Genomic DNA, 26,133 nt, shown 5'->3' on the forward strand with positions numbered 1-26,133 from the left:
AGGTCGTTTTCTTTGCGTTAGATGTTCTAAACTTCTAGTCCTTTGGGGAGAGGGAAAAAAAAAAAAAAAAAAAAACCCTTCTTACCCGGGTTCTACTGTATTATAATTACAAGTTTAAAAACTTGTTACCGCTGCATAAGTAGTATTCATAGGAGTTTGAATATGACTCATTATCTTACCTAAGATACATGAAAACAAATATATTATAGAGAAGTGTTCAAAAAGGAACGGAAAGAATGAGTCTTGGCTTAAAAGCCAAGAACTTTACTCCTTAAAAAAAAAAAAAAAAAAAAAAAAAAAAAATTGTTGGTTTGGGGGTTTGCCACAACCTTGGGGAAACTGCGACCTCTTAAGTCGGCTTTCTGTATATATCTCCCATATGTTACTTACAACTACTGGGTGCGGAATTAAGTACGAACCCATTTAGCTTTTAACTGCGCGCATTTCATCAACCGGTGAAATACCACCACTTTGCTTATTGGAGGCTTGAAGTGGTGAAACCCATGTTTAGTCTCTAGAGCAAAGTTTCCGGCATTCCCCTCTCCCCATACTTCTTCAACCCATGCACGGTACTAAGTAAAATTAAAATTAAATTTTCTGTTTATACTCCGGGACGACCAAACGGTCAGAGGAGTTCACAAGATAGATAGAATACAATAAACAGCACCGTATTCAGTAGTCACGGGCTTGAACCCCGGTCACTCAAGGCACGTGTACTTACGCACCCGCGCGCCTGACCACTAGGCTACGGCAGCCCAAATTTATTTAAGTACCATAGGTTTTGATACCTTTCGTGTTTGGGGTTCTCATAAAAAAAAAAAAAAGTAGGCATATAAATGTAATGTAGTCAGAGTGCGAAGGTCTGATATTGAAAGGAAAGCTCTTGAAATTTTGTTTCTCACTATTTGTTTATACTACGATACAAATCATACGTTTGCAGGAAAGATACAATCATACGTTTGCATTAACCGTATTTAGCACTCGCGTGTGCTCAAAATATGAGCAGTTCAGCCACGTGTGCTATTGTACTTTTCCGCTGACCACTCGGCTACGTCAGGCCTAAAAGTTAGGAGGATGAGATTCCAACACGCTGGGAAACTCCATTGGAATCTCAGTCCATCGACTTAACCACTTTGTTTGCCAATTTCGTGCCAATGCACGATGAAACGTTGGCTGGATTGTTGATGAAAGCAGATTCATAAGAGAAACTGAGCGACGATTTCAGTTTCAAAACTGCAGTACTTCTCATCATTCCATATTAACTTGTTATCAAATGGCGAATAACGAACTCATGTAATAAATACGAATATATAACGTTCTACACGAGCTTCATGTGACGCCTGTAGGAAACAAAGCCTGATACTGAGGCTAATCCGTAATTATCGTCTGTCGTTAATGTTTAATTGAATTACACTTTTCACAAACTGAAAGCTCTGTTTAAGTTGGTTCAGTTTTGAAAAGCGTTTACCTAACATTTCAGAAGGCAAATCGCTTCTTTCATTTCATTTTGTTGAGTGTTAAAGCTGTAGGGGTACTCATGGGGGAAGAAGGCGGAGGGGAAAAAAAAAGTCATCCTACAAAATTACGATTAAACAAGTTATGTACAGATTACAATAAATAAAAAAAAAAAAGTATTTTACTTTTATCTTTAAAATTAAAAGAGCCAAATAAGTGCAATACTCACTGTGATTTCTGTAAGCTTTTGCCAGTCGGGAATGAATAAATATTTCACACCCTCTACAGCGCCATCTAATGTCAATCCATATATTAATAGAGCGATAAGGATCACATAAGGGAAGGTAGCAGTAAAGTATACGGCCTACAAAATATAATAAAAATAAATAAAAAAAACACACAACTATCTATCTATACATTAAAAAAAAAAAAGAAGTTCCTCCTAGTGATATTTATTCTAGCCAATGGGAGAAGAGGGCGAGGCAATACATCACTACAAATGCAATTAATTATTTGCAACTGCCTCAACGTTCACCAACCTCGTGCACTTGATTCTCTGTCTAACATTTGATATTCCATTGTAACGCTTTTTTGTACATTAATGAATATTCTGTATTTGTAAATACTGTATTTTAGTATTTTGTAAATATTTTAGTCCTGCTCTTTCGGATGCAAAAATATTCCTCATGCATTATGGAACCTGAAGCAAAAGGCCTTTTCCTAAGTGACTCATGTAAACGCAGGTAAATAATTACACAGTGATATTGGCTGAAATCCAGTATAGTACACACCCGCAAGTACTTCGATTAAAGCAAGGAAGACTGCGATAATTTACAGGTGAAGGCAACTCCCTTTCTGATTGTTTTGTGTCGTCCAGAAGGGGGCTTAGCTAGCTAAGCCCCCTCCTCGACAAAGGTGAGGTGTTTATCCCTCCATCCCGCTATTTTAAAATGGGAAAACTGAGTTCCCGATTTAAAAACAGCGGCAAATGTGGGGGAAAAACACCTTACGCACATTAACCTAGGAGGCCAGTGGGCGGGGAAAGCTGTGGCATCTGCCAGTCATTGCTTCGTTCCTGTCCATTTGTCGAAATATGAGTCAACTTGTCAATCACTGCTTTCCCACTGTTTTGCTTACCCCATGTTGGAAAGCGTTCTGGAATGTTACCGTGATATTTATTCGACATTGAATTCCGCGCACTCCAAATGCACGAGTAAATAATTACATAGGTCATTTCCTGATTAGATATCGACCAGTGCGTTTCGACAGGTGTGCTTTTTTTTTTTTTTAAATAGAAAAAATTTGGCTTACTCCGTATGCCTCTATATTTTAGATAGAAAAGCGTGCGCGGGGGTGGGCGAGCAAAGTTCACTACTTTTGGCTTTGGTTAATCTGACTGTTTGGTCACACCTACAAATTTGTACTAAATTATGTGTTTGCTCCCTTACCGCTAACAATTAGTGTTCGCGCGTCATCTGAAACTAATACCGAAGCTTGCCATTGGTAGTTAGTGCATAACCAAATGCAGTGCTACCTGCATCAATGATCATAATGGTCAATAGTGTTGTGTGATGTAACTACTTGCCCGGAAGATGTACGGTTTCTGTGCAGTAGTGAAGTTTCCCCATAACCAGATAAATTCTGTTTATATACTCCAGGACGACCACACGGTCAGAGGCGTTCATAAGATAAAATAAAAGAAACAGCATTATATGTAGTAATCGCACAATCTAGAACATATGTACTGTAAGATCCGAAAATCTTACAAAAAAAATATTTTTTTTTTTATAAAGACTTTATAAATTTGTTTTTTTTTGGATCCTGCCGCTAGTAGAATAAGATGGTAACATCGCCAACAGAAATAAGAATTATTCGGGAAGGAGTTATAAAAATTAAATAGCAGTAGGAATGAGGGCAGTGTCCAGCCTTAACTTCCGTTATACAAGGAGAAAACTACGGCAAAACTGCATGGGGTCTATAGCAAACAAACAACTGAACTAGGCCTTCCAACAAATGAAAAGAGAAAAATGAAAAAGAAAAGAAGATTGGAAGAAAACACTGTGGAGAGGCGTGGCAAACTCCAGAGCAAATTGTGGATGGATACGGACACAAGGGGAAATGGGGGAGTGAAAAAAAAAAAAAGAACGAGGGGAGAGAACTTTGAGCGGTGCTAGTGAAATGGGCGAGTCGGGAAGAGTTGATTGAAAGATGAAGAAATAGCCGACGAAAAAAATCGAAGTGAGGTTATCAGAAATGTAAGTGAGTGAGAAATTAGGAGATGAACGTGCAAGGGGTAGTTAAAGGGAGTTCGGCAAACAGTGAGAATGAGAGAAGAAGATTCGCTTAGAAGACCCAGTCCACCGAAGAAGGCGATAATATCCTGAAATAGTCTTGAAAGGCAAAGTAACAACCCTGGAACAGAAGGTAACCGTCCTGACAGGCAAAGTAGCAGATCCTGAAAGCGGAGTAGCAGTTGCGAATGTCGTATGATAATGCCCTGGAAGCTGTAATATATTGCCCTGGATAGCAGAAGATAGCAGCTCTGGATAAGGATAGGATAGAAGGCCCTTATGAAGACACCTGACCATAGTATCTAAGTAAGTGAAAGTTTTTGAGAATAATGTAAGTTAACTGCTAGAGAAAGGACCGTAGTGCGATATTTGGGGAATTCAATGATAAGAGAAAGTTATTTCGAAATAAGTTAAATACTAGTGAAAGGACTGTAATACGATATTGGGGAATTTAATGATAAAGATAAGATTAGATGGTGAACCAAATAGGAGTAAAATCCACTCTAAGGCAATTATGGTTGGTTTAGGCAGTAATTTGGAATAAGGAGGATAGTGTTGAAGATGAGAAAGTGAACGGAAGGAATTGTAGTAAGAATAGAAATATTAAATGTGTGGAGATAAAATTTATGTATATTGCCAGACCTTAAAAGTGTGTTTGAATGCAACATTGTACTTTGGTCGGATCAAGTTCTGTAACTGACACTGGTTAAAGAAATATATAAGAAAGAGGAATAAGGAATTAAAGAATAAATTGGTAGTTATGATAATACATCATAAGTAATATGATCAATGATATTTAACTTTAATGATAAAAACGTGTTATTGACACCTATAGGGTATGATTGATTGTGTTGTAATAGGAGCAGAAATAAGGTGAGCATATAGTATAACTATTTAACCTGTGTATGCGTAATGAGAAAGGTGAGATAACAAAAATTTGTAAAAGAGCCTGTTAGATAGGAAGAAACTGGATATGTTGTAAGTACCTTGGTGTTGAAACAGTGAAATTCTATTCTTAATGAGATTTGTTATGATTAACTGTAAATATGCATAATAAAAAAACTTGTTCTTTTTTATATATAACATTTGTGTAATTATTTGTTGTTGTGCTGGACACAAGCCCATCCGAAGGGAATAATATACATCTAGGAGTCCCCCCCCCCCGAAACCTGAAGTCTTCTGTGAAGTTGAAAGTCAGACACGCAAGTGGGGAGTAATAAATAGGGGAATAAATCTAAATAATATATATTTCACTTTAACACCCCCCCACCACAGTACAAATAAATGCGTCCGCAGCTCACAATAGAAAGTGATATACAACATTGGACAAGACTACAAGTGATTGGGGGAGGGGAACCTCGATTTCTTGCACCGTAAAGCTGTAGGAAAATATTTAGTTTTTGGGATCGCTGTTTGTTGTTAATAATTCATTACTAGCTAGCATAACCTTTTCTTTTAGATATTCATTCTAAATACTGTATTAGAAAATAAGCTAAGTACAAGAAGGAAAAAAAAAAAAAAACTAAACCGCGCTGCTCACTGCCACCGCAAGCCGTGCTGCGGTAATATATGACCCGCTGCAGTAGCTACTGAATGCATTGAAATAAGCTACAGACTTTACTACAGCGCAGTTTGTTTTTCATTTTTGTACTTAGCCACGAAATGTTTAGAATATTTACACGAAACAACTGTGTGTTATTTGGTTTTTAGGAGCATTAGCTCTTAAAAACCAAATAACCAAAGTACTGCTGGAGAATGGTGCTTAGAGCAACAGCTCTAAGCACCATTCTCCAGCAGTACTTTAACATCACTGGAAGGATCCTCCGTATCATTAAATCAATCCTGGAGCATAGACATCTCATCATATCACATCGCAGATTTCAGACAACTTGCATTACTAATAGGGGTGTCCCGCAAGGGGGAGTCCTATCACCAACCCTATTTGCCGCAGCGCTGGAGCCCTTCCTTGCATCCCAAACTGACTTCCAATCATACGCCGATGACCTGAAACTTTATATTACATCCTCTGACCAAACTCAGGTTCTTAGCACTACCTTGCAGGCAAATAAAACCATACATAACCTTCAACAATATTTGGCTTCCATCGGACTACAAATTAACCAAACAAAGACAGCTCAAATGTCCTTCAGAAGTCACGCAATGACATTAATCTTACTATCAATGGATCACCCATTCAGAAAGTTAAAACGCACAAAGATCTCGGATTAGTGTGGGATGATGGGCTGACATTCCAGGCTCACCTCCTGAACACAAAAACGTACTCCGCTATGTGGGCGATCCGCCAGGAACTAACGGGAATTCATGACGCCGACCTGGTAAAGAAATATGTTGTCCGATGTGTCTATCCTATACCTCTCTATGCCGCAACCATTTGGTCCTCTGCTCCCACAACACACTTCAACAAGTTCCTCAGCCTGGAATACTGGCTCCTGAAATGGCTCAACTGGCGGACTGGCAACCAATACACCATTTCTAGGGCTCAGTTCTACATAAATCTGGAAGTCACCCCATGGAAACAACAGATTGTGGCAGCAAATCTTCTTACACTTACCAGACTAATCACAAGACGACTCGACACCCCTGACATCACTGATTTAATAAAAACTCCACGCATTGCCGGAAGGAATCAAATGGACCCAAGGCTCCCACTCACAATCAGCTTGAACAACCTGAAAGGATTGAGACGCATGTTCCCAGGAAACACGGTAGATTTGATGAACAATCTAGCCATCGACCTGGATCGATTCTGCGAGCAGCATTCATACAGACGTCAGAAACTAAAGGACACATATGCAAACATACACTTATGAGACGCCACCAGAAGGAAAATGCCACCACAATGCATCCCGTTAAAGATAGGTGAAGCCATCACTGGTCTTCTCTTACTTAGAATCTACTACTCCAAAGACGCCTGGCTGCACTATTACGTTCAAGATTGAAGAATTGAAGAAATACCACGTGTAACAACCGGTGAAGGACTGCCTCATTTCTTTATATTTTGTATATTTCCCTCATGCTTATGTAATTTATAGCAATTTAGAGAAAATAATATCCTTTAATTCTTTTAATTATGTAAAATAATAAACACTAAGTTCTGTACCTGTCGGGTTAAGCATACATGGGCCCCATGTAACCGCCAGGCACATGTCCCTGTCTTAACCTCTGTGTGTAATATCACCCTTCTAGCTGTCCAGGGGGTGGCTCTTTGGCAGAGCAATAAACAGATTTAATAAATAAATAAATAAATAAAATAAATAAAATATGCGGTGGTCATTCCCTGACCTTTCCGCATCTTCCGTATTTGGTGGTCACGGGCTCGAACCTCGGTCTAATCAAGAAGCGTGTGCTACGCACTGCTACTTCTGCCTACGGAGGCGCATCACGAAACAGCCATAATCATTGTACACCCGTTGTATTAATGAGTGCAGTTGTGGGAGACCACAGGTGGCGCCTTACCCTAAACACTATGTTGTATTAATGTGTTATCGCTCTATTCCATTATCGTGCTAATGTGAACCCTCGCTTCTGACCGTGATGAGTAATTGCAGCCAGTCACTATCTAATAGTTTTATCAACTGCTATTGATGAAACAGATAATACCGAGATTTCGCCTATATTTATAAAGGTAGGCTTATTAAATTTCTTACATCACTCAAATTCAAGTGCATTCTTTAAATGGATTACATGAGAAAGGGATGTAATTACATACCTTTCCTGAAGACTTGACTCCTTTCATGAGGCAGAGGAATACTATAATCCAAGATGCTAACAAACACAAGGCGAGATCCCATTTGACACCTCCAATTTCATGGATACCCTCCGTTAAATTCAGTACATATTTCCTGGGGAAAAAAAAAAAGTATAATGTTATGATATAGAATAACATCGTAATTAATAAAATTTAGCAAAACATTCTATAGGTTGACTATTTCAGTGAACCGAATCAGCGCGATGGACCCAACCTGTACATTTTCATGGATGCCTAAAGGAGCACACCCGCACTAAGATACGAAAATCGAAGCAAATACTGTATCGGTAACAGTTTTGAAGATATGGCTAATGCTTGTCCTCTGATAACTGAGATCATCGCAGTAACTAAAACGAGAAAATTCTGTGTACCCAAAGGATCTTTTAACAACCATAGCAAATCAGTCATCGGGTGCCCGATTAAGCATAGCCATTGGATATCATGATGCCATTTAACACTCAAATTTGTCAACCACTTGGACGTTAATGTTCGAAAGATTTGCGACGATAGAGGTTGTAAGATGCAATCTTACAAATAGAGATTTAGAGGTTATGGGAAATTTTGAAATTAGAATAATTTAATCTTTGATATGGAAGGGAAATTGACATTTAAGAGAAGCATATATGGGAAGAATACTAGATTTATAAAATAAGCGATTACAGATGTGCAAACTGAATAGCAGTCAAATGGAAGAGAAATTAACATAAATGTAGATCCGTGAGAGAAAAAGAGGTGAACTGACAGTAAACAAGGAACAGCCGCCCACACTAGGGAAGGAGTGGTCATTAGTGAACGAGCGAAAAAGGGTTACTGGAAACAGAACAATGGGTCGGTGAAATGCAGGTGATTAAGACGCGTCTGATCTATGCGGCACCTACAACACCTGTTCCTACATCTTTGAAGGAATCTCTTCTGATCCAAGTTAAAGATTCACTACTTCAAATATAATATTTATATTCCGCCTGGACCTCCTGATGATATTAATGAAGTAATAACCTTTATCACCACTGTTCATGTCTCAATCTAACATAATTATAATGGGCGACTTTAATCTCGCCCTGTCCAAATATAATATACAAGTGAAGTTTCTGTCCAACTCCTTATTAGTTCTAGGAGCTAAAAATATTAACGTCCCTGTTACAGGAGGTAATCAAGCTCTTGATCTTGTATACTCTAATCTTTAACTTCAAGAAAAACGCAGCAGCAACATTACATTTAGATCTGACCACAAAAGTATAGAACTGTAAGCATCAATTTGCTGTGGGAATCCTGCCCCCCCCCTCTAGAAATTACTAAAAGAATATCAATTAAATTCCCTCAGAAAGAAAAGTTTTTGAGGCTCTTAAAATACTATCCATTGGATTCTCTTAAAAATCCAGGGTGATTCACTACCAGTGCGACAAACTTGCAGGAGGTGTAGGGGGCACAAAGACAAATCGGAATCACATAGCATTGCAGGGTCCGAAATGCCTTCGTCATGCGGTAGAGGACGTTGAACGAGAGGTCGCGTGAACAGCGATCCCGCTGGAAGTCAGCATTTGCGAACCGTTACAGCAAGTAGCAAAAAGTCCTCCGGAGTGGATAATCCGCAGGCTCCAATGATTGGACGCGTTGCAGATGGTATGAAATCATTTGGTTTGTTGACAGTATCCTCCATTCAGTTGATTGGGAAATACCCAATCGTTAGCCTATCGCTCGAGTACTCGTACTGCCTTCTGCAAGACGTAGGAAATTCTCCTCATTGTCTGGCGTCCTCGTCGTTCGCTCTCGATTCATGGTACCTCTCGTGAAACAACCAGTCTCACGTAACCGTCTGTGCACACGTGCTAAAATCTTATGATGAGGAGCACGCCTGTGCGGGAAACGTTCCTGGTACAAGCGCAGAGCGGCGCGCCCGTTACAGTCCGCGGCTCCATACGCGAGGTGCACGTCGGCCAGTTCAACATTTGAATACTCGTCCATCCTACTGCCTCGGGAACCGGTTCGCAAATGCTGACTTCCAGCAGAATCGCTGTTCACGCGACCTCCCGTTCAACGTCCTCTACCGCATGATGAAGGCATTTCGACCCTGCAATGCTATGTGATTCCGATTCGTCTTTGTGCCCCCCTACATCTCCTGCAAGTTTGTCGCACTGGTAGTGAATAACCCTGTATACCTATTCAGGACGCCACGTTTCTACTAATAAAATGGTTAAATCAATTAAAAACAGAGTCGGCATCCAAACTTGCAAGAAGTTTGGATGCCGACTCTGATGAGATTTGAACCACGGCATCCAAACCGTGGGTCAAATCTCATCTAAAACCATACTTTAAAAGGAAACAAAAATGCCACAGGCACTGGAATTACGGTACTTCATCAACATACATAAAGTATAAAAAGAGCAGAGCATTGTTTCAGCTCAAAAAAAATTCAGGCGTAGAAAAAAAAATTATTTAACGTTCAGGCTCAAGCATAATAAAAGAGAACTTTCTTCAAAAACAAGAGCTACCTTGCAGCATGACCAGACTTTGGAATGGATAAAAATCAATATAGAAACATGCAATTTTGACATCTGCACTGAAGATATGCAAAACAAATTTAAAGAATTCAATTCTTATAAACACACAAATAGCGTGCAACATGAAATGCTTCGTAGTCAAGCCCTGATAATCTACCAACTTGTAAACAAGAATACACTTCAGAAAATTATTAACCAATTACTAATTGATAGTAGTGAAGGCTCTGACGGCATCCCTAGTTTTATTATTTAAATGTCCAGTGCATTCATCATTGATTCTTTAGTTCATATTATTTCCAGTTGTATCTCCCAACCATTCCTTCCACGACTATGGAAGACTTTTAGAATTACTCTGATTCCAAAACAGGCTAGTAGTAATAACCATATAAGCTATCGTCCAATTGCTGTATCGTCAATAATCGCTAAAATTATTGATAAGATCATGCTGCCATATCTTCGGGATGCGACCTTCGCTAATGCACCTGTCAACATGCATTTTGGTCCTAGAGGGCGCTCCACAACAACAAGCCTAGCTGACACCATTGTGCGCATCCAAGCTGCGTTTCAGGATAAAGCACAATGCGATGTCTTTTACTTAAACATCAAAGGTGTTTTCGACGACATTGATCACAAGAAAGCCATTGAAATACTCAAAAATCATTTCCTCATTGACACAATGATTATATCCTATCTACAGTACAGCCTAAATCATAGAAATCATCTTCCCCACTAATACTGATATTCTCGTTACAACCATTCCTCAAGGAGGTGTTCTCTCCAGTATTATATTTTCAGCATCTCTACAATCACTTCTACAAGAAAATCGAAATCTGCTGGCTTATGCCGATGATTTAAAAGTTGTTTATTATTTCCAAATCCTGATGACATTTCCATGATGTGAATTTACAGATGTGTGGAATCAAAGTATCTGAAGAATCAATCTGACTATAAATACAAACAAATCTGCTCAAATAACTTATTCCTTACAGAAACAATCAAACCACAGAAATTAAAATTGCAAAATGTTTCAGTTCCAAAACTGTATATGCTCACAAAGACCTAGGAGTTGTTTTTGACAAAAATCTTTCATTTAATTCTCACTATGTACATGTTGCTAAAAAAATTCAAAAATCAAAATGGCTGATCAAGCAAGAAACAGCAGCGATTCAAGATAGAAAAACAGTCATAAACCATGTTCAGGAGATGCATTTTTTCCATTCTGTCTTATGCCTCCGAAATCTGGTCTGGCGCTCCTCAAGTTACCGTCAAAAAATTCCTTGCCCTAGACTCCTAGAGTATTGGATTCTTAGATAGCTGAACAATAAACTTCAAGTTTTCCTCGTACAATATCCAGGCAACAGCTTTATAAAAACTTAAAAACAAAGCCTCTGCAACAGGTGATCAACGAGTCTGGAGTAATGCTTCTTGCAAAGTTAATTACTTCTGCAACCAATTCACCAAACCTAGCCAACATAATGGCTCCCACCAACAGAGAAAACAAGAAACCAACAACAATTCAAATCTAAACTCTCCAGACTAAAACAAATGGACAGGATGTTCCCCCAATGCATCCCTTCACCTCAAATTTCACAACATTGATTGTAAGATGTTGCTCAACTGAACTCTGGAGCCTACAGGAGTCATTTCCAAACAAATTATGAGAAATACAAACAGCTGCCTGCCTGCAACCAAGTAACTGCACCCGAGAGCCAAATCTGATGTTCTGCAATATATATTTTTGATCAATATAATTACGGTATATAGAATATGCTATGTATTTTTATATATATCTCTTTTGTACTAAATTTATGCCCCTAGCCTAGTGCTGTGATGGGCTTGCTGTAGTTGCAATAAATAAATATTTATTTATTTATTATCTGGACATGAGTCCCGATGGGCTAGCGTTTGGGTCGAGAAAAAAAAAAAAAAAAAGACCAGGTCACTGTGGCGACTTTTTTGGCAAGTTGTCAACATTTTCGCAAATGTGAAAAGACGAAAATGGCTATCCTGGGAGACGACGGCAGACATGAAAGGATGGTGCTACCTTGAGAACTAAACAAGGAAATTACAGAACAATGCTTGGTTTGCACACGGCGCAAATAGTTAAAGAATTTACCATAACGAATAGAAAAGTCGAACGATTAGGTGAATTCCTGGGATAGGTAGAGTGGATGGGGAAGGAGGTTGAAACGGTGGAGAAAAAGTTGGGGGTCGTCAGGGTGAGGAGGGACAGACACATAGGGTGAAAAAAAGACAGAAGTGGAACGTGTAAGAGGGAGTGTGGCTAAAGGAGGGATGGCAGAGACAGTGAGAAAAAGTCGGGCAGTACAGAAATGTAGGGAGTGCCAAAAAAAAAAAAAAAAAAAAAAAGCCGTAGACAGAAAGGGGAAAAATAGTTAAGAGTAGAAAAGTAACGGGAAGGCTAAGGATGATAAGCAAAGGGTTATGAAAGACAGTTAAGTGAACCAGGAAAGATAACGACCTCTTGGAGAAAGATACATCAGAATGGTCCGTAGTAAAGGAGTAGTTGCGTATTCAAGGCAGGAGAAAGGACGCCAGATCCATGCAGCCAAGAGTTCCAGAAAAATCATCTAAAGCAGATTCAGGAGAAAGCAGATGAAGATAAAGCCTTAGAAGATAGCCTGGAGAGCCTAAGATGGAAACCTGAAACCTCCCTGGAAAAGAAAAGAAAAAGATAGAAGTAGATGAGCAATATATTAAGTACACTAAGTTAGCAAGGACTGTTAGTGAAATAGTATAGTAATTAATGAAAATGGGGTAGCACTAGAGAATAAAGTGAAAGATAAGTTAAGTTATCTGAGGTAGATATACTAACAGAGTTTATGTTAAAAAGGGTTAGTGTATAATGCAAGGGAAACTAAGGAATAATAGATGAAATTGATATAAATAGATGTGTTAGAAGGGTAGTGAAGCTTAGAAAGAAGGATTCTGAATATGTTTTAAAGTTATAGATAATTAAGTTACATGAGCAACCCTGAATATAGTGGTTTAATTGATGAAGATTTGTTGGTTTATCCAAACAACTAATAACAAGTAGAGACTTTAGAATACTAAAGACTGGTTAACAAGTATATTCTAACAGTGTGGGGAGAACATATTTGAATTGTTAATATATGAAACAGAATTGTATCCAGGAGTAAATGAAATAAGTATAGTGAATGTACAAGTGTTAGTTAGGGCAAGAAGAATGAATCAGGTGTTTCCATGTAATGGTCAACTCAGATTAGCTAGTGAATGTAAACGGTAATTAGAATAATATATGCAAGGTATCGCTGAGTCGACTGTGTATATTAGGACTGTATGCTTTTTAATTCAAACTGTATGTAATAATTTTCACTTTGAGTCCTGTTATTCGAAGTAACACACGCCTTGCTTGCCTAGCTAAGAGTTTGCTCACACAATTCAGCGAGAGAATCCTGGTCACTGATTAAGGGGAATCAAAAGAAATTACCCTCGAGATCTTGAGAATCTCCTGTGATATATACAGAGTATAGCAGTCAGGTGGCAAAAGGTGGGGCCTTGTAGGTGTTGGGGCACCTAAGGAAAATCTTCTGTGTGCGATATAAGGTAAATAAAAAGAAAGAATAATAAATAACATTAAAAAATCCCCCCCCCCCCCACAAGGTTATAGAAAGATAGTTTTTGAAGAAACTTATGCCATGCTACAGTTCTGAAAGAACCAACGCCTGATGAACTAATACTGCGATTTCTCACACAAGAAAAGAATAAGTTAAACAGATAAAGTAAACTTTACGTGCAAGCCGTACTATAAAGCGTTAATTTTATGTCATGTAAAAAAAAAAAAAAAAAAAAACATAAATAAATAAAATAATAAATTTGCTGTTGTATATCATCATCAGTCATTTTCAATCCACTACAGGATGAAGGCCTCTCCAGCAACTTTCCAGTTCCTTCTGTTTTATGCAATGGCCATGCATTTACTACCCACAAACTCATGAATTTCATCTGTCCATCTCCGTTGTTGTCTTCCAGGTTTTCTCTTAGCTCCTCTTGAGTACCAGTCTGTTATTTTCTTAGTACATCTGTCATCGAGCTATGTGTCCTGCCCAAGACCATTTTAGTTCTTTAGTTTTGATAAGAATGTCCTTTACTTGAGTTTGCTGCCTAATCCATGTGTTTCTCTTCTTATCTAACAGTCTGATTTCCAATATAATTCGTTCCAGTCTTCGCTGTGTAGTTCTCAGCTTCTTTCCAATTCTTTTGGTGAGTGCCCAAGTTTCACTTCCATAAGTCATAGTGGGTAGTATACATTGGTTCATTATTTTACGTTTCAAACAGATTGGGATATTGCTCCTCAGTATGTGACTATATTTTCTGAATGCTTTCCATCCAAAATTTATTCTTTTCTTGACTTCCAGCCATTTATCATTATTACAGCTAATAACTTGTCCCAGATACGTATACGACTCCACCTTTTCAATTACTGCTCCTTCAATCATTATATCCCTTTCTGTGGCATACTTATTCATCATTACTTTTGTTTTAACCATATTCATCTGTAATCCAAAATCCTTACTAACTCTGCATAACTGATTAAGATTTTCCTCTAATTCTTTGGGATCGTGGCTTATGACCACAATGTCAACTACAAATCGTAAATGGTTTAGGTACTCTCCATTCACATCGACTCCTTTCTGCGACCAGTCTAATCTTCTGAAAGCTTCCTCAAGGGCAGCAGTAAACAACTTCGGAGATATTGTGTCTCTTTGTCAGAACTCCTTTCTCAATTTATTACTGTCTCTGTCTAGTCTGATAAAGGAGGTAGCATTCTCATATTTTCTTCAAAATCATAATATATGGGGTATCTATGCCTTGTCTTTCCAGTGCTCGAAACATTGACTTATGCTGTATGGAGTCAAATGCCAGGCATAATTGTGTTTTATATTCATTTGCTTTCTTCATTAGCTGTGACATTACGTGAAGGTGATCCATAGTTGAGAATCCTGTCCTAAAGCCAGCTTGCTCTTTCGGTTGATTCTCATCAAGTATTCTTTCTAATCTGTTAGTAATGACACTTGTGAACAAGTTGTAGCTGTTGTATAACCTACCCTTTACTGCCCACCTGGCATATGAATGCTGTGTCAGGGCCAATGTAATTTATTTATTGAATAAATAATAATTAGGAGGAAAAAATTTAATGTATAGATAGACAATTATTATTATGAAGTTAAGTTTTGCGCAGTTTATTTTGTAAAAGTACTATATAGTTCATTTTATAAATCTTTCGAGCATAAAGGCAAGTAAGGTCCCCGAAGTTGATGGCATTATCCTGTAATTTTGCAGAGGCTACTGGAGATTTTATTGAACCATTGAGGTTAAGTATGAGGAAATCTTTGCACTCGGGAGAGAGATTCCTTTACATTGGATAAGTGCCAACGTATCACTAATATATAAAGGCTGTTTTAAGAATGAAGTCAGTAATTACAGACCGGTTAGTCTGACTTAAATGATAGGGAAAATTATACAGGCAATGATAAAGAGTGCTATCCAGGGATATTTAGGTAGAAATAGCCTTCTGAAATGCACACGACATTGTTTTGATAAGGGAAAATCATATTTAACTAATATTTTGACACAAGTTACTCATGAGCTGGATGTAGAGAACAATTTCGACATCGTTTATTTTGGATTTTAGCAAAGCATTTGACTCTCTCTCATGAGACATTACTTTTATATGCTGGAACATATTGGTATTACTGTAAAAATTCTAAGATGGATTGCTGGGCGGCTGCAGAGTAGAAAGCAGAGGATTGTGATTAATGGATGTTTTACAGACTGGTGTAACGTCATCAGTGGGGTCCCTCAAGGATCGGTTCTTGGACTACTGTTTCCGATTTTCCTAAACAACATCGACGATGGTATAGATGGTTTGAAGTCAAAATTCGCAGACGACGTAAAGATTAGTAGTATAGTTAATGTTCAGTACCAAGCGGCGCTCCTTCAGGGTGACTTGAATAGGCTGCAAGAATGGTCAGAAAAGTTGTAGCGATGATTTAACGCAGGGTCTGCACTTTGGGAAGAGAAACCACAAAATAAATTTACACTTGGTGGAGTTGAATTTAAAAAACAGTAGAGGAAGAGGAAGTTACGATACGGGCAGATATGAAGTTTGCTGAGTAATGTAAACAGTCGGTCAGGAAAGCCCGTGGTGTTCTATTGATGATTTATCAAACATTATCCTGTAGAGATAGGGAGATCATAATCCCACTATATAAGGCAATTATAAAAGATCGCATTTGGAATACTATATTAGAAAACGCAAACTCATCTGGAGAAAAAAAAAAAAAAACAAACACGCTTCTTGAAAAGGGTTCAGAGAAGGGCTACTCGTATGGCGAGATCGGCAAAATCGCGACAGTACAAGAAAAGACTGATTATGCGAGCTTGACAACCAGAGACACCTCAGAGGGTGTTAGTAAAATGAATGAAGGCGGAATTTGCACTGTTATAAACAATTCCAGAACTGTTGTTGTTATTTGGTTTTTAGGAGCATTAGCAACTAAGGCCATATTGCTCCGGATATGCGGTGGTCATTCCCTGACCTTTCCGCATCCTCCGTATTTGGTGGTGACGGGGTCGAACCCCGGTCTAATCAAGAAGCGTGTGCTACGCACTGCTGCTCCTTCCCACCTGGCTACGGAGGCGCCTATTCCAGAACTATGGCCCATAATTAAGAACAGTGTACTTTATTTTTGCTCATCATTTTAAAAGCTTACACTGCGAATTTGAAAAAAGCATTGCGCCAAGGATAAACAGAAGTAGAAGGTAACGGAACAAAAACCTAGACGCATGGGTGACTACGTGACATAGCTTTTATTGGCTTTGGTTATATAAGCTAGACATTCCTTGTTCACTGCTTAGCAGTACTGTACATCAAATTGGTTTCGCTTCGAACAATGCTTCAATATGGAATTTGCTATAAGAAAGTAATAATTTCGAAAGTTTACTTTTTGAGAACTTGAAAAGTAAAGTTCCAGACGATTGCATACACTTTCCGTCTGATGAAAAGATGTACAGGTTCTTCTTACGTTTTACAAGGTAGGCAGAATTGTATATTTGTGTAAAAATATGTAAAATTGCAAGTAATACATGCTATATAGAAAGACATTAATGTCTTTCTAACACAATGCATGTGCCTTTAAGTAAAGTTCAGAATTTTATACCTTGTGTGAAAGTTTACTTTGAATTTTTTTTTGTGCTTCAAAAAAGGCAATTTCTAGGCCGGATTATACAATATATTGATTATTATCATCTCTATCGCTCTCCTAGCACTTTGCTGTTATGCAGTTTTAAACTTCAACCTAAATAAAGAAATAATACTTACTCCCAGAATTGTTCCGAACTGGTTTGAGTAGCATTAGTGCACATAGATAAAATTCCATAATATTCATCTGTAAGAACATATCTTGTACTGTTGAGATGTTGGATTTCCGTATAGTTGACTGTGGAATTCATGATTGAAGTAAAGTTCAGGGACGTTTTGCCAATTTCACTTAAAGCATCTTCGCATCGTGTCTGTAAAGATATTGATATCAATATTTAGTTGATAGCTCTTCTCAGTAAAAAGAACTTAAATGGTTGTATTTTATAAATTGGATTCGGCGTTTAAAATTCTTTTATGAACTTCTTTTTAAAATTCCCTTTCCATTTCTTTATTCACCAAGTTTTAATTGAGTTAAAAGACATACGTATGCCACATTATTTTACGAGGATCAATCAAGACGAAAGTGTTAATATTTGACCTCAGACCGCATACATGTTTATATCATACTGTATTTTGTATAAGTTTGGTGTAAACCCCTTGAGACGGTTTTAGTGTTTTGCTATCAGATAATACCGGTGTTTTATACAGTATACTATATCTCTTAGAATTTATCTATGATATAATTTCGAAATTTATTTTATTATTATTATTATTTTTTTTTTTTTTTGGTAGTTGTTGGCGCATCGGCTTCTGTGGCCATAATGCACCTACCAAGGTTTTTTTTTTTTTTTTTTTTTTTTTTTGCAGTACTTTGATCCAAGCCCGAGGCGGGATTCGAACCCACGACCTTTGGATTGCGAGGCAGGTGCTTTACCCACCTGGCTTGCCCGATCGGCTTCGAAATTATATTATGGGATATAATATAATTTCGAGTTAGGTAGTAAACTAGTGCAACGTTAGTTTAATATTTTCCCAATTAACAAGAACAAAAAAAAATTCCTCTTATAAATTCATATTTACTTACACAAGCATTTTTACTTACCACATTCTTGTTCCGTACATAGCAGAGAAATTCATCCGCTCCCCACCAGGTGAAACAGTCTGACCAGGGCAAAACTGACCTGAATGATTGGGCAATGTAGTAGATTGTGTAACCCATGATGACGTTGTAATAAATAGCTATGATGAGGGAGATCGTTACCATGGCAGCGCCGATTCCTGAAACGAAAATGGATTTTTAGTTATACCCCTAAATATAAGATTGGGCAATGAAACGGGACCAGTAGTTTTAGAACTATTCATCCAGTCTAGTTTTTATAATAAAACTACTGCCTTAACTAGTCATGCCACAGTTAAAGCAGTAGTTATTCAATATCTCTATATTCAGCTCATTCAGTTATCTGAATAAAAGCCTCCGCAAGAATGCCATTTCATAAAATATGAAATGGTTGTTCAGAAATCGAGGCTATTTTAATGCCAAGAACGGCTTACCTTTGAAAAATTAAATTTCTTTACTTTGTTAGTCAGAATTTCCCATGCCCTTTCCTCATTCACGTGCAGAAGCCAATGCAAATTACAGCTTTTTTATGTCTCTTTCCAAATTTCTTATTGACGTAAACAACAACGAGCAGTTCTGAATCTTTGCATACATTCGAAGAACACAACGAAAGCTTTCAAGGTGCAACAGCTTAATTTTGAAAGCCTATCACAATTTCAGAAAAGTAGTCTCAACAGAGTAAATAATAAACACGCCAGGTGTCATTGTGTCTGTGCGCGCAATGCATTCCATACTCACCATATATCCTCGATCTTACCTCATGCGACTTCTTCCAGTTTTCAATAAGAAAAGGAAGTTTAGTGGATACCACTTGAGATAGCTGTAGAAACTATTTAAAAGTATCCAAGAATGGCTTCACAATGTGATGAAAGGTATTTTGGGATTACTGCATTGATTTCTGAGGAAAGTACCACGAAAAGGTTCTTAGCAACACTCATACATTTATGTGGGCAAGTACAAGAAGAGAGAGAGAGAGAGAGAAACTGCGCAGCGGAAAAGTCTGTAACTTACTGTCAATGCATTCACCGTGTAGCCACCCCAAACTCCCGTGCGGCAATGTCAGTAGCATGCTGCGGTCCTGCACGGTGAATTTCTGAATTGATGGCTTTTCTTTGTGCAAATTTAGATAATACAACCTTAATATAATAACACTGTGTACAGTTAGGGTTCAAAAATTGGCTAAAGGATGAAAATAAAATAAATCGAAGTTAGCGAAATACGTGTAACCTACTGTAGCAGCGCTGATGCAGTGAGCTACACGTATTTAGTCAACTTCGATTTATTTTTGTATTTTATTTTTGTATTTGAATTTAATATAAGTTAAGATGATAATAAGATCATTGTACTTTTAGGGCATAGCCTCTTTCTATACATAGTTATGAGTAAAACTCGGTTTGCTACTTAATGAATCGATTTCATATTGTGGAGGCACTTCGCTACGCTTTGCCTTGGTATTATACTACTCTAAATAAAAAAAAGTCATTACTCCAATGGAGAACATATAGCTTTCATAACTGGACACTTTTGTCCTGGACGTAAGTAGGTATAAAGTTACTTTACTGCATCTCGCATATATGTATCGTCACTGGATTGCTTAAGTCTTCACAATGCCTACCCACTCACCGTGAAACAACTCAGAATCGAAACTAGGGTATGGTTAGTGGCATACACTTTAAATGAAAGGCAATATACTTCGTCATTGGAGCATTGCCTTTTAATTAATTAGATTAGTGTCATACCAAGGCAACTAATGACGAAAAAACTCACGAAGTACTACAATATTAGATCGATGCACTAAGTATGCACTGGGTTTGCTCATAACTATGAGCAAACCCAGTTTGCTCATAGTTATGAGAAGAAAGGATCTATTCCTAACATGTTGGATTAAAAATTAATTTCTGTATATTATGCCGAAAAGAGAAACAAAGGAAGTTTTATGATTTTAGACATTTCTTTGCATGTTATCAATTATTTTGATGCATTGCACTTCTAAGCGAAGAAATGATTTTGCTTAGTTAAAATAAATTAACACAATTTTTTATTTAACCATGAAACCGATTGCTGAAGAGCAAATGAATTAAAAATTATATTCTTGGTTTCTTATACAAATAACTTGAGTAACAAGATGTACATATATATTTCTTCTTCTTCTTCTTCTTCATTTGTACGCTCTGTGTGTAACTATAATAAATTTCTCAATGAATCCAGAGCGCGTAGGCCTGTTTCGTTAAGATGTACATTAACTGATAACTTCTTAATAGTCCAGCCACGAAAAAGGAACGGTAATAACTCTTATTTTCATAGTTTTCGATTGGCCAGTCTTCAGTTTTTGAAAAGAATTACTGCTGTTGAAGAATTCACAATGCAGTTTTAGTCTTGTTAAGAGCACAAGTGCATGCCAATACAATGTGATTGGATGATACGCTGATTGGTAGGCATTACGAAGACAATGGTAAATAGACCTTAAAGTAAATTATAGCCATAATCAAACAGTTAATAACAATATGCAGTTACCTTTGGCCAAAGGAAAGCACCTCCACACTGACATAGGCCCAAGTGCAGAAAACTGTCCTAGAGCCACCTCCATGAAGTACATGGGCTTCCCAACGATCAACAACAGGATGAAGTAAGGGAACAAAAAAGCACCTGGAGAAGAGAAGGGGAAAAAAAGCAATTTGTAGTTGCTGAATTCTAATTTTAGAGATTTTATTTTAAACATAAGCCCGGGTCATCATTGATTTTCCATACCTACTTTTTGAAAAGTGGTCCAGTACTTCTGTAATCCCTGCAACAGTGAAAAGCAAAGACTCCGAAAAGAATCCGGTAATTTAATTACTTTTGTGTGGGTCCTAGTGGGTGGCGCAGTTGGTATAATTATAGTCCTCCCCACACCGGGTGGAAGAGACCAGAGTTTTAAATCCCTTCAATATCAGAAGGAATTTTTATGGGTCTTTTTCACAACGTGGCCGAGTCTTAGTCAGTCTCGGGCCAGGGTAGCATGGTTTTTCGTCCAGCAAACTAACCACAGCAATGTACAGACATTATATACGGTGTAATATGCTGATGCGCCTAAACAGTTCAACTACCAAGTTGTGTGGGGTGAGGCGGGAAATAAAAGAAAAATATTAACTATAGATTAAGGTAGCTATGATGGCGGCACAAAAACAAATTTTATGGATTCCAAGATATTCTTCAGTACGAGTAAAACAGCTTTATCGAACGAAATTTTCCGGCATCCTAACCCTCAGCCCATCCGAGGTAAATCTTTCGGCAACCTTTCTTTCGGTAAATTTATTAATTTACATTATTAAAGTATTTTGTTAACCGATTGTAATTTAACAGATGAATACGAAAGTACTGTAATTTTATGAAAATTAAATGACGTTTCTCCCCTTGAAAAAAAAAAAAAAAGAGGAAGGCTTTCATCCTAATTGAAATAATCACACCACTTTGGTATTTTTCCCACTATTTGAAGGCTCGGCTCATTCTTTATGGATTGCAGTATGTTCCTGGTAGCTGGAGTGCTATTTAAATGTATATATATTAAATAGAGCTTTTATGTACCAGGTATATTAAATAGCCAAGTGTGGCAAGATAAATTAAGAAGTTTGCATTGCGCATCTAGGTAAAATATGGGAAGTTTCTGATATAAGTTCAATTCTAATTGAGTAAAACATGTAGAACTAGTAGCTGCGAAGGGCTTCAGCGACAGCCCAAGGCTTCGAAGTTGAAAATTTAAGCCCAGCTGGTATAAATGTCCAGAAGTCCATTTATGGTAAATAGACCCGCGACCAAAACTATAATTGGTTCTTGTGATTTATAAGCTTAGCTAATTGCCATGCACAATATATAAATCGGCCCGCGAACTAACACTTGTACAGCTAACACATTCAGCACACTGTGGCCTGAGATACTAATACGTGATATTATAAATTTTATATCACATTAGTATCTTGTGCCACAATGTGCTGCATGTGTTAGCTGTACAAGTGTGTGTTCGCGGGCCGATTTAAATGTTGTGCATGGTAATTAGCTACGATTCTCTTATAATATAAAGAAGTTTGCTTGTTCTTTAATTGTATTTAAAATCGTTAGTTAAGATCAGCATCTAAATAAACTGATACCCATCGATTTGGTAAGACCTGGCTGGCGAGGTGAGGCGAAGTCCAGAGTCCAGATATAAGAGAGTCGAGATGATCTCGAAGTAATTCCTCCAAAATTTGAACTTTTAAATCTCTCAAACTCAGTTCTGTCTATATTTCGCAAAATAGAGCATAGTATCTATCTTAAATGACAGACTTCTGGACAAGTTTACATATATCTCTATTACGGATTACCCAAACTTCTTGTCTCTCTTGGCATAAGAACATCTCAAATATTGCTTCCACCGCCCTCTCAAGAAAGTGGGGGGGGGGGATTTGCTCTCGATGTTACTATTCTTATAAATAACTACTCACATCGAAGCTGGTGCCTTCAGAACCTCTTTAAAGCTTTTATACTCCATTCAAGAAAGGGAAGTCAGATTAATTAATGACCGGTCTCTTCAACAGTCTCTCAACTTTCTTAGAGACAACGTTTACACCCCCTCTGCCCCCACTTGTGAAGTAGCATCAGTAATTTTCCCTCACGCTCTTCCGAACACGTTCTGCAACCAGACAGCATCCATTCATTGTCTAACTCCAAAAAAGGGGGGGGGGGGGGGTCATAAAATAAGTACCATCGTGCGACTGAATTATACATAGTAACATCGCGACAATAATGTATGATTGTAGTTGGGCATTGATTATCTGAACTAGTTAGTGATTGGCCGGTTAATAAAAATGAGTCAGTATAGCTGGCTATATATAGATAGAACCATATAATACATTAAAAAAAAAAAATGAACACCGACAGTATTCATTCAAGCAAAAGTTAAATATCAGAAGGTTAGTTTTAAAATATCTATAAAAGATTTGACAGAAACTAAGTGGCAATAAAACAAAACTTAATTTTTTCTATAACCTTAAGTAAACCACTCAGTGCGTTACATTTAAATCCGCCATCGTGGATTAAGCTTCATTAGGTTATTTCGTGCTAAATTTGAGAAATAAATGCCGGCTTCTCCCACCCAGAAAACATTTCAAGCCATATTGAGCTATTGTTTTACCATCTGAAACGAAAGCATGTATTTCCCTCCCAACGCACTAAAAAGGAAGATCGCATTTATAGCGAAAGTATTTTGAAATACTTTTAGCAATCTAATCAAGTGCTGTGCATATTAGCAGTTTATTTCAACTGCTGATATGCACAGCAGGTGTGGATTGGATTTCCTTGTTTGTCAGTTTCTCAATAATTATAAGTTAACCAAATTAAATATCTGTTAAGTTAAAATATTTGTGAAAGAAAAAATAAATTTAACCCCAGAATAATACCGCTTCCTAGCAGTATTAACTGTTTTTGTTCAAAACAATTGTATGATATGTGTTTACTGTTCTTAAATCATTAATGAAAACAAAGTTCCAAAGATTCCCAAAATCAGGTACTTTTGAGATGACAGTACTAGAATTTATGAATGGCTATGTTGTATAGAAAGGAACTTACCTCCACCATTTTGATAAGCCAAGTACGGAAACCTCCACACATTACCAATGCCAACTGACAGCCCAATACAAGAAAGTATGAATTCTGCTTTGTTGCCCCACTGGCCTCTTTCATTATAAGCTGACACATCGACATCTATAGAATCTGTGAGTGGCACTACCTGTGGAAAAAAAAAAAAAAAAAATTGAATAATTTCATTTGGAGAAGCGGTAAGTGTTACTCGTAATTCTAGTCTTTGGAAAACTAATGTTTCGAATTTTAAAACACGTTTTCTAATAGCGATGTTAAACGTCAGTGGGAGTGGTCCAATTACAAAAGAACATCATACATGCTTAGTAAGCAGTTTTACTTTATTAAAAAAAAAAAAAAGTAGTTTCAGTTAGGTGTTATCTCTAAGATTACTGCATGATTAGATACAGACGTCATCATTCAAGTGATGTTAATTATTTTCAGATTCTAAGTATTAACAATAATGAGAGAGAGAGAGAGGGGGGCTCATGGAATAAACTAGCTATTTATTAAAAATGAATATTAAGATAAAAATTTATAAAAAAAATTATAAATACGTGGGCTACTTTAAAATTTTTTTCGGCCTGAAACTATTTCAACGAAGTTCAGATGCGACTTTAGATAGCTAGTATCCTAATGAAGTGTAGTGTAAAAAGCAGTTTCCGGTTTTCATTTGACCGTATTTTTTAATACAATAGAACTGAAATTTTGTATTGCAAAACAAAGTTTAAGAACAATTTAATTAAGTACTAAAGCTTACTTTTGTTGAATCGTAGGGAGGCGGTGGATCGTTTCCATTACCAATCCTTTTCTTGTTCCGTGGCACTCCGTTTTCGTAGTGGTCCATACCTTCATTTTTATAAGAAAAAGGGCTCACAGAATTCTGCAAAAGAATAAAAATGTTCATTGGTATCTTTAGCAAAAATATACCCATCGAAGAATTGCAAATTAAGTACCTTTCTACTAGTACGTAGAATTGCCATAAATACTTTATTTACTGTTTTGGAAAACGGTTAGAAAAGCTGTCTCAGTATAACACATTGCGCACACATATTGCACAAACAGTAATTCACCGGCTTAGCAATCAATAGGAGATACTAAAAGTGCTATTGCCTGTATGACCCGAATACATACTGATGTGTTATAAAGTATTGAATTATTTATTTACAAGTGGCAGTCGTTGACAGTCAAGCTGAATGCTGTAGTGGTTCAAGGTATACTTTTAGGATGAATTGAAAGGGATGGGGGAGAGATAGAGCAGCGATAAAAATAAAAAAAAACTTTCATGATATTTACACCAGCTACTGCCCGCCGATTTTTTTTTTTTTTTTTTTATCATTAAGTTTAGACCCAGGCTTGATAATAGTTTAGTCTGCACGGGTGGCACAGTGGTATCGTCACCGTCCTCCCCACATCGGGTAGAAAAAGCCCGGGTTCGAATCCCGTTGACGCAAGGAACTGTAGTGTGCTTTTCACTCCATGGCCGAGTTAATCGGTCTCAGGCGTAGATAGCAAGGTCCCCCCCCCCCCACCCAAGAAATTTGGGGTTTTTTCGTCCAGCAAACAGACATATCGACCAGAGAACACACGCAATGTACAGACAAATAAATATATGGGTAGATGTAATCATTTACAGGGGACTTTAATATCATAATTTGATATAGTTGAGCGTGTAATAACTTAACTTACGTGTTACAAATACAATATTTGACATTTCCATTTATTCGTACAACGCAGGAAACTTTATTCGTGTTCAAGGTCTGTCAGCTCTACTGGCATACCTTTCTAAAATACTCTAGTTACAATGGGGTAAGAAAGTGGAGTTGTTATTGTAGGAAACATTTAACCAAATACGACTGTGCTTTTATGGGAAATCAAAAAAGGAGTAATAAATTAGAGTACAAAATTAGTTTTATGCTCGATATATTTATTATGATTAAATGGAAGTTTGTTTTTTTGTCATAAGACTACAATGAATTCACAAGTTCTTCCCCTAATTAAAAAATTAGTTCTCATAAGATAAACGGCTTTGCTCTCCTAATACAAATTAGTAAGATAGGTCAGGAAATTATGATAAACATTTGGATTAATGCAAATATTCGGTTGGTTTGCTAGGATTGAGATCTAAGACTAATTCGGCCACGTTTTGGGGAAAAAAAAAAAAAAAAGTCAATAAGAAAGTTCCTCCCGCCGAGACTGGATTCGAACACCGGTCTTTACCACACTTC

General features: G+C 37.4%; 1 protein-coding gene across 1 annotated transcript in view; it reads right to left on the reverse strand.

Annotated features, from left to right (window-relative positions):
• The window catches only part of LOC150085551 (sodium-dependent proline transporter-like), a 57,677-nt gene that overhangs the window by 25,539 nt on the left and 6,005 nt on the right, over positions 1–26,133 (reverse strand). Inside the window, exons 2-8 of the mRNA XM_090373337.1 lie at positions 24,666–24,788; positions 23,897–24,056; positions 20,831–20,962; positions 18,302–18,477; positions 17,380–17,570; positions 7,477–7,609; positions 1,685–1,819 (exon numbers count right to left, since the gene is read on the reverse strand). Coding sequence (XP_090229463.1) covers positions 1,685–1,819; positions 7,477–7,609; positions 17,380–17,570; positions 18,302–18,477; positions 20,831–20,962; positions 23,897–24,056; positions 24,666–24,788 — 1,050 coding nt within the window. The remainder of the gene's footprint in view (positions 1–1,684; positions 1,820–7,476; positions 7,610–17,379; positions 17,571–18,301; positions 18,478–20,830; positions 20,963–23,896; positions 24,057–24,665; positions 24,789–26,133) is intronic.

The sequence above is a fragment of the Mastigoproctus giganteus genome, chromosome 5, assembly GCF_048544385.1.
Source record: "Mastigoproctus giganteus isolate SK-2022 chromosome 5, ASM4854438v1, whole genome shotgun sequence".
Lineage (NCBI taxonomy): Eukaryota > Metazoa > Arthropoda > Arachnida > Uropygi > Thelyphonidae > Mastigoproctus > Mastigoproctus giganteus.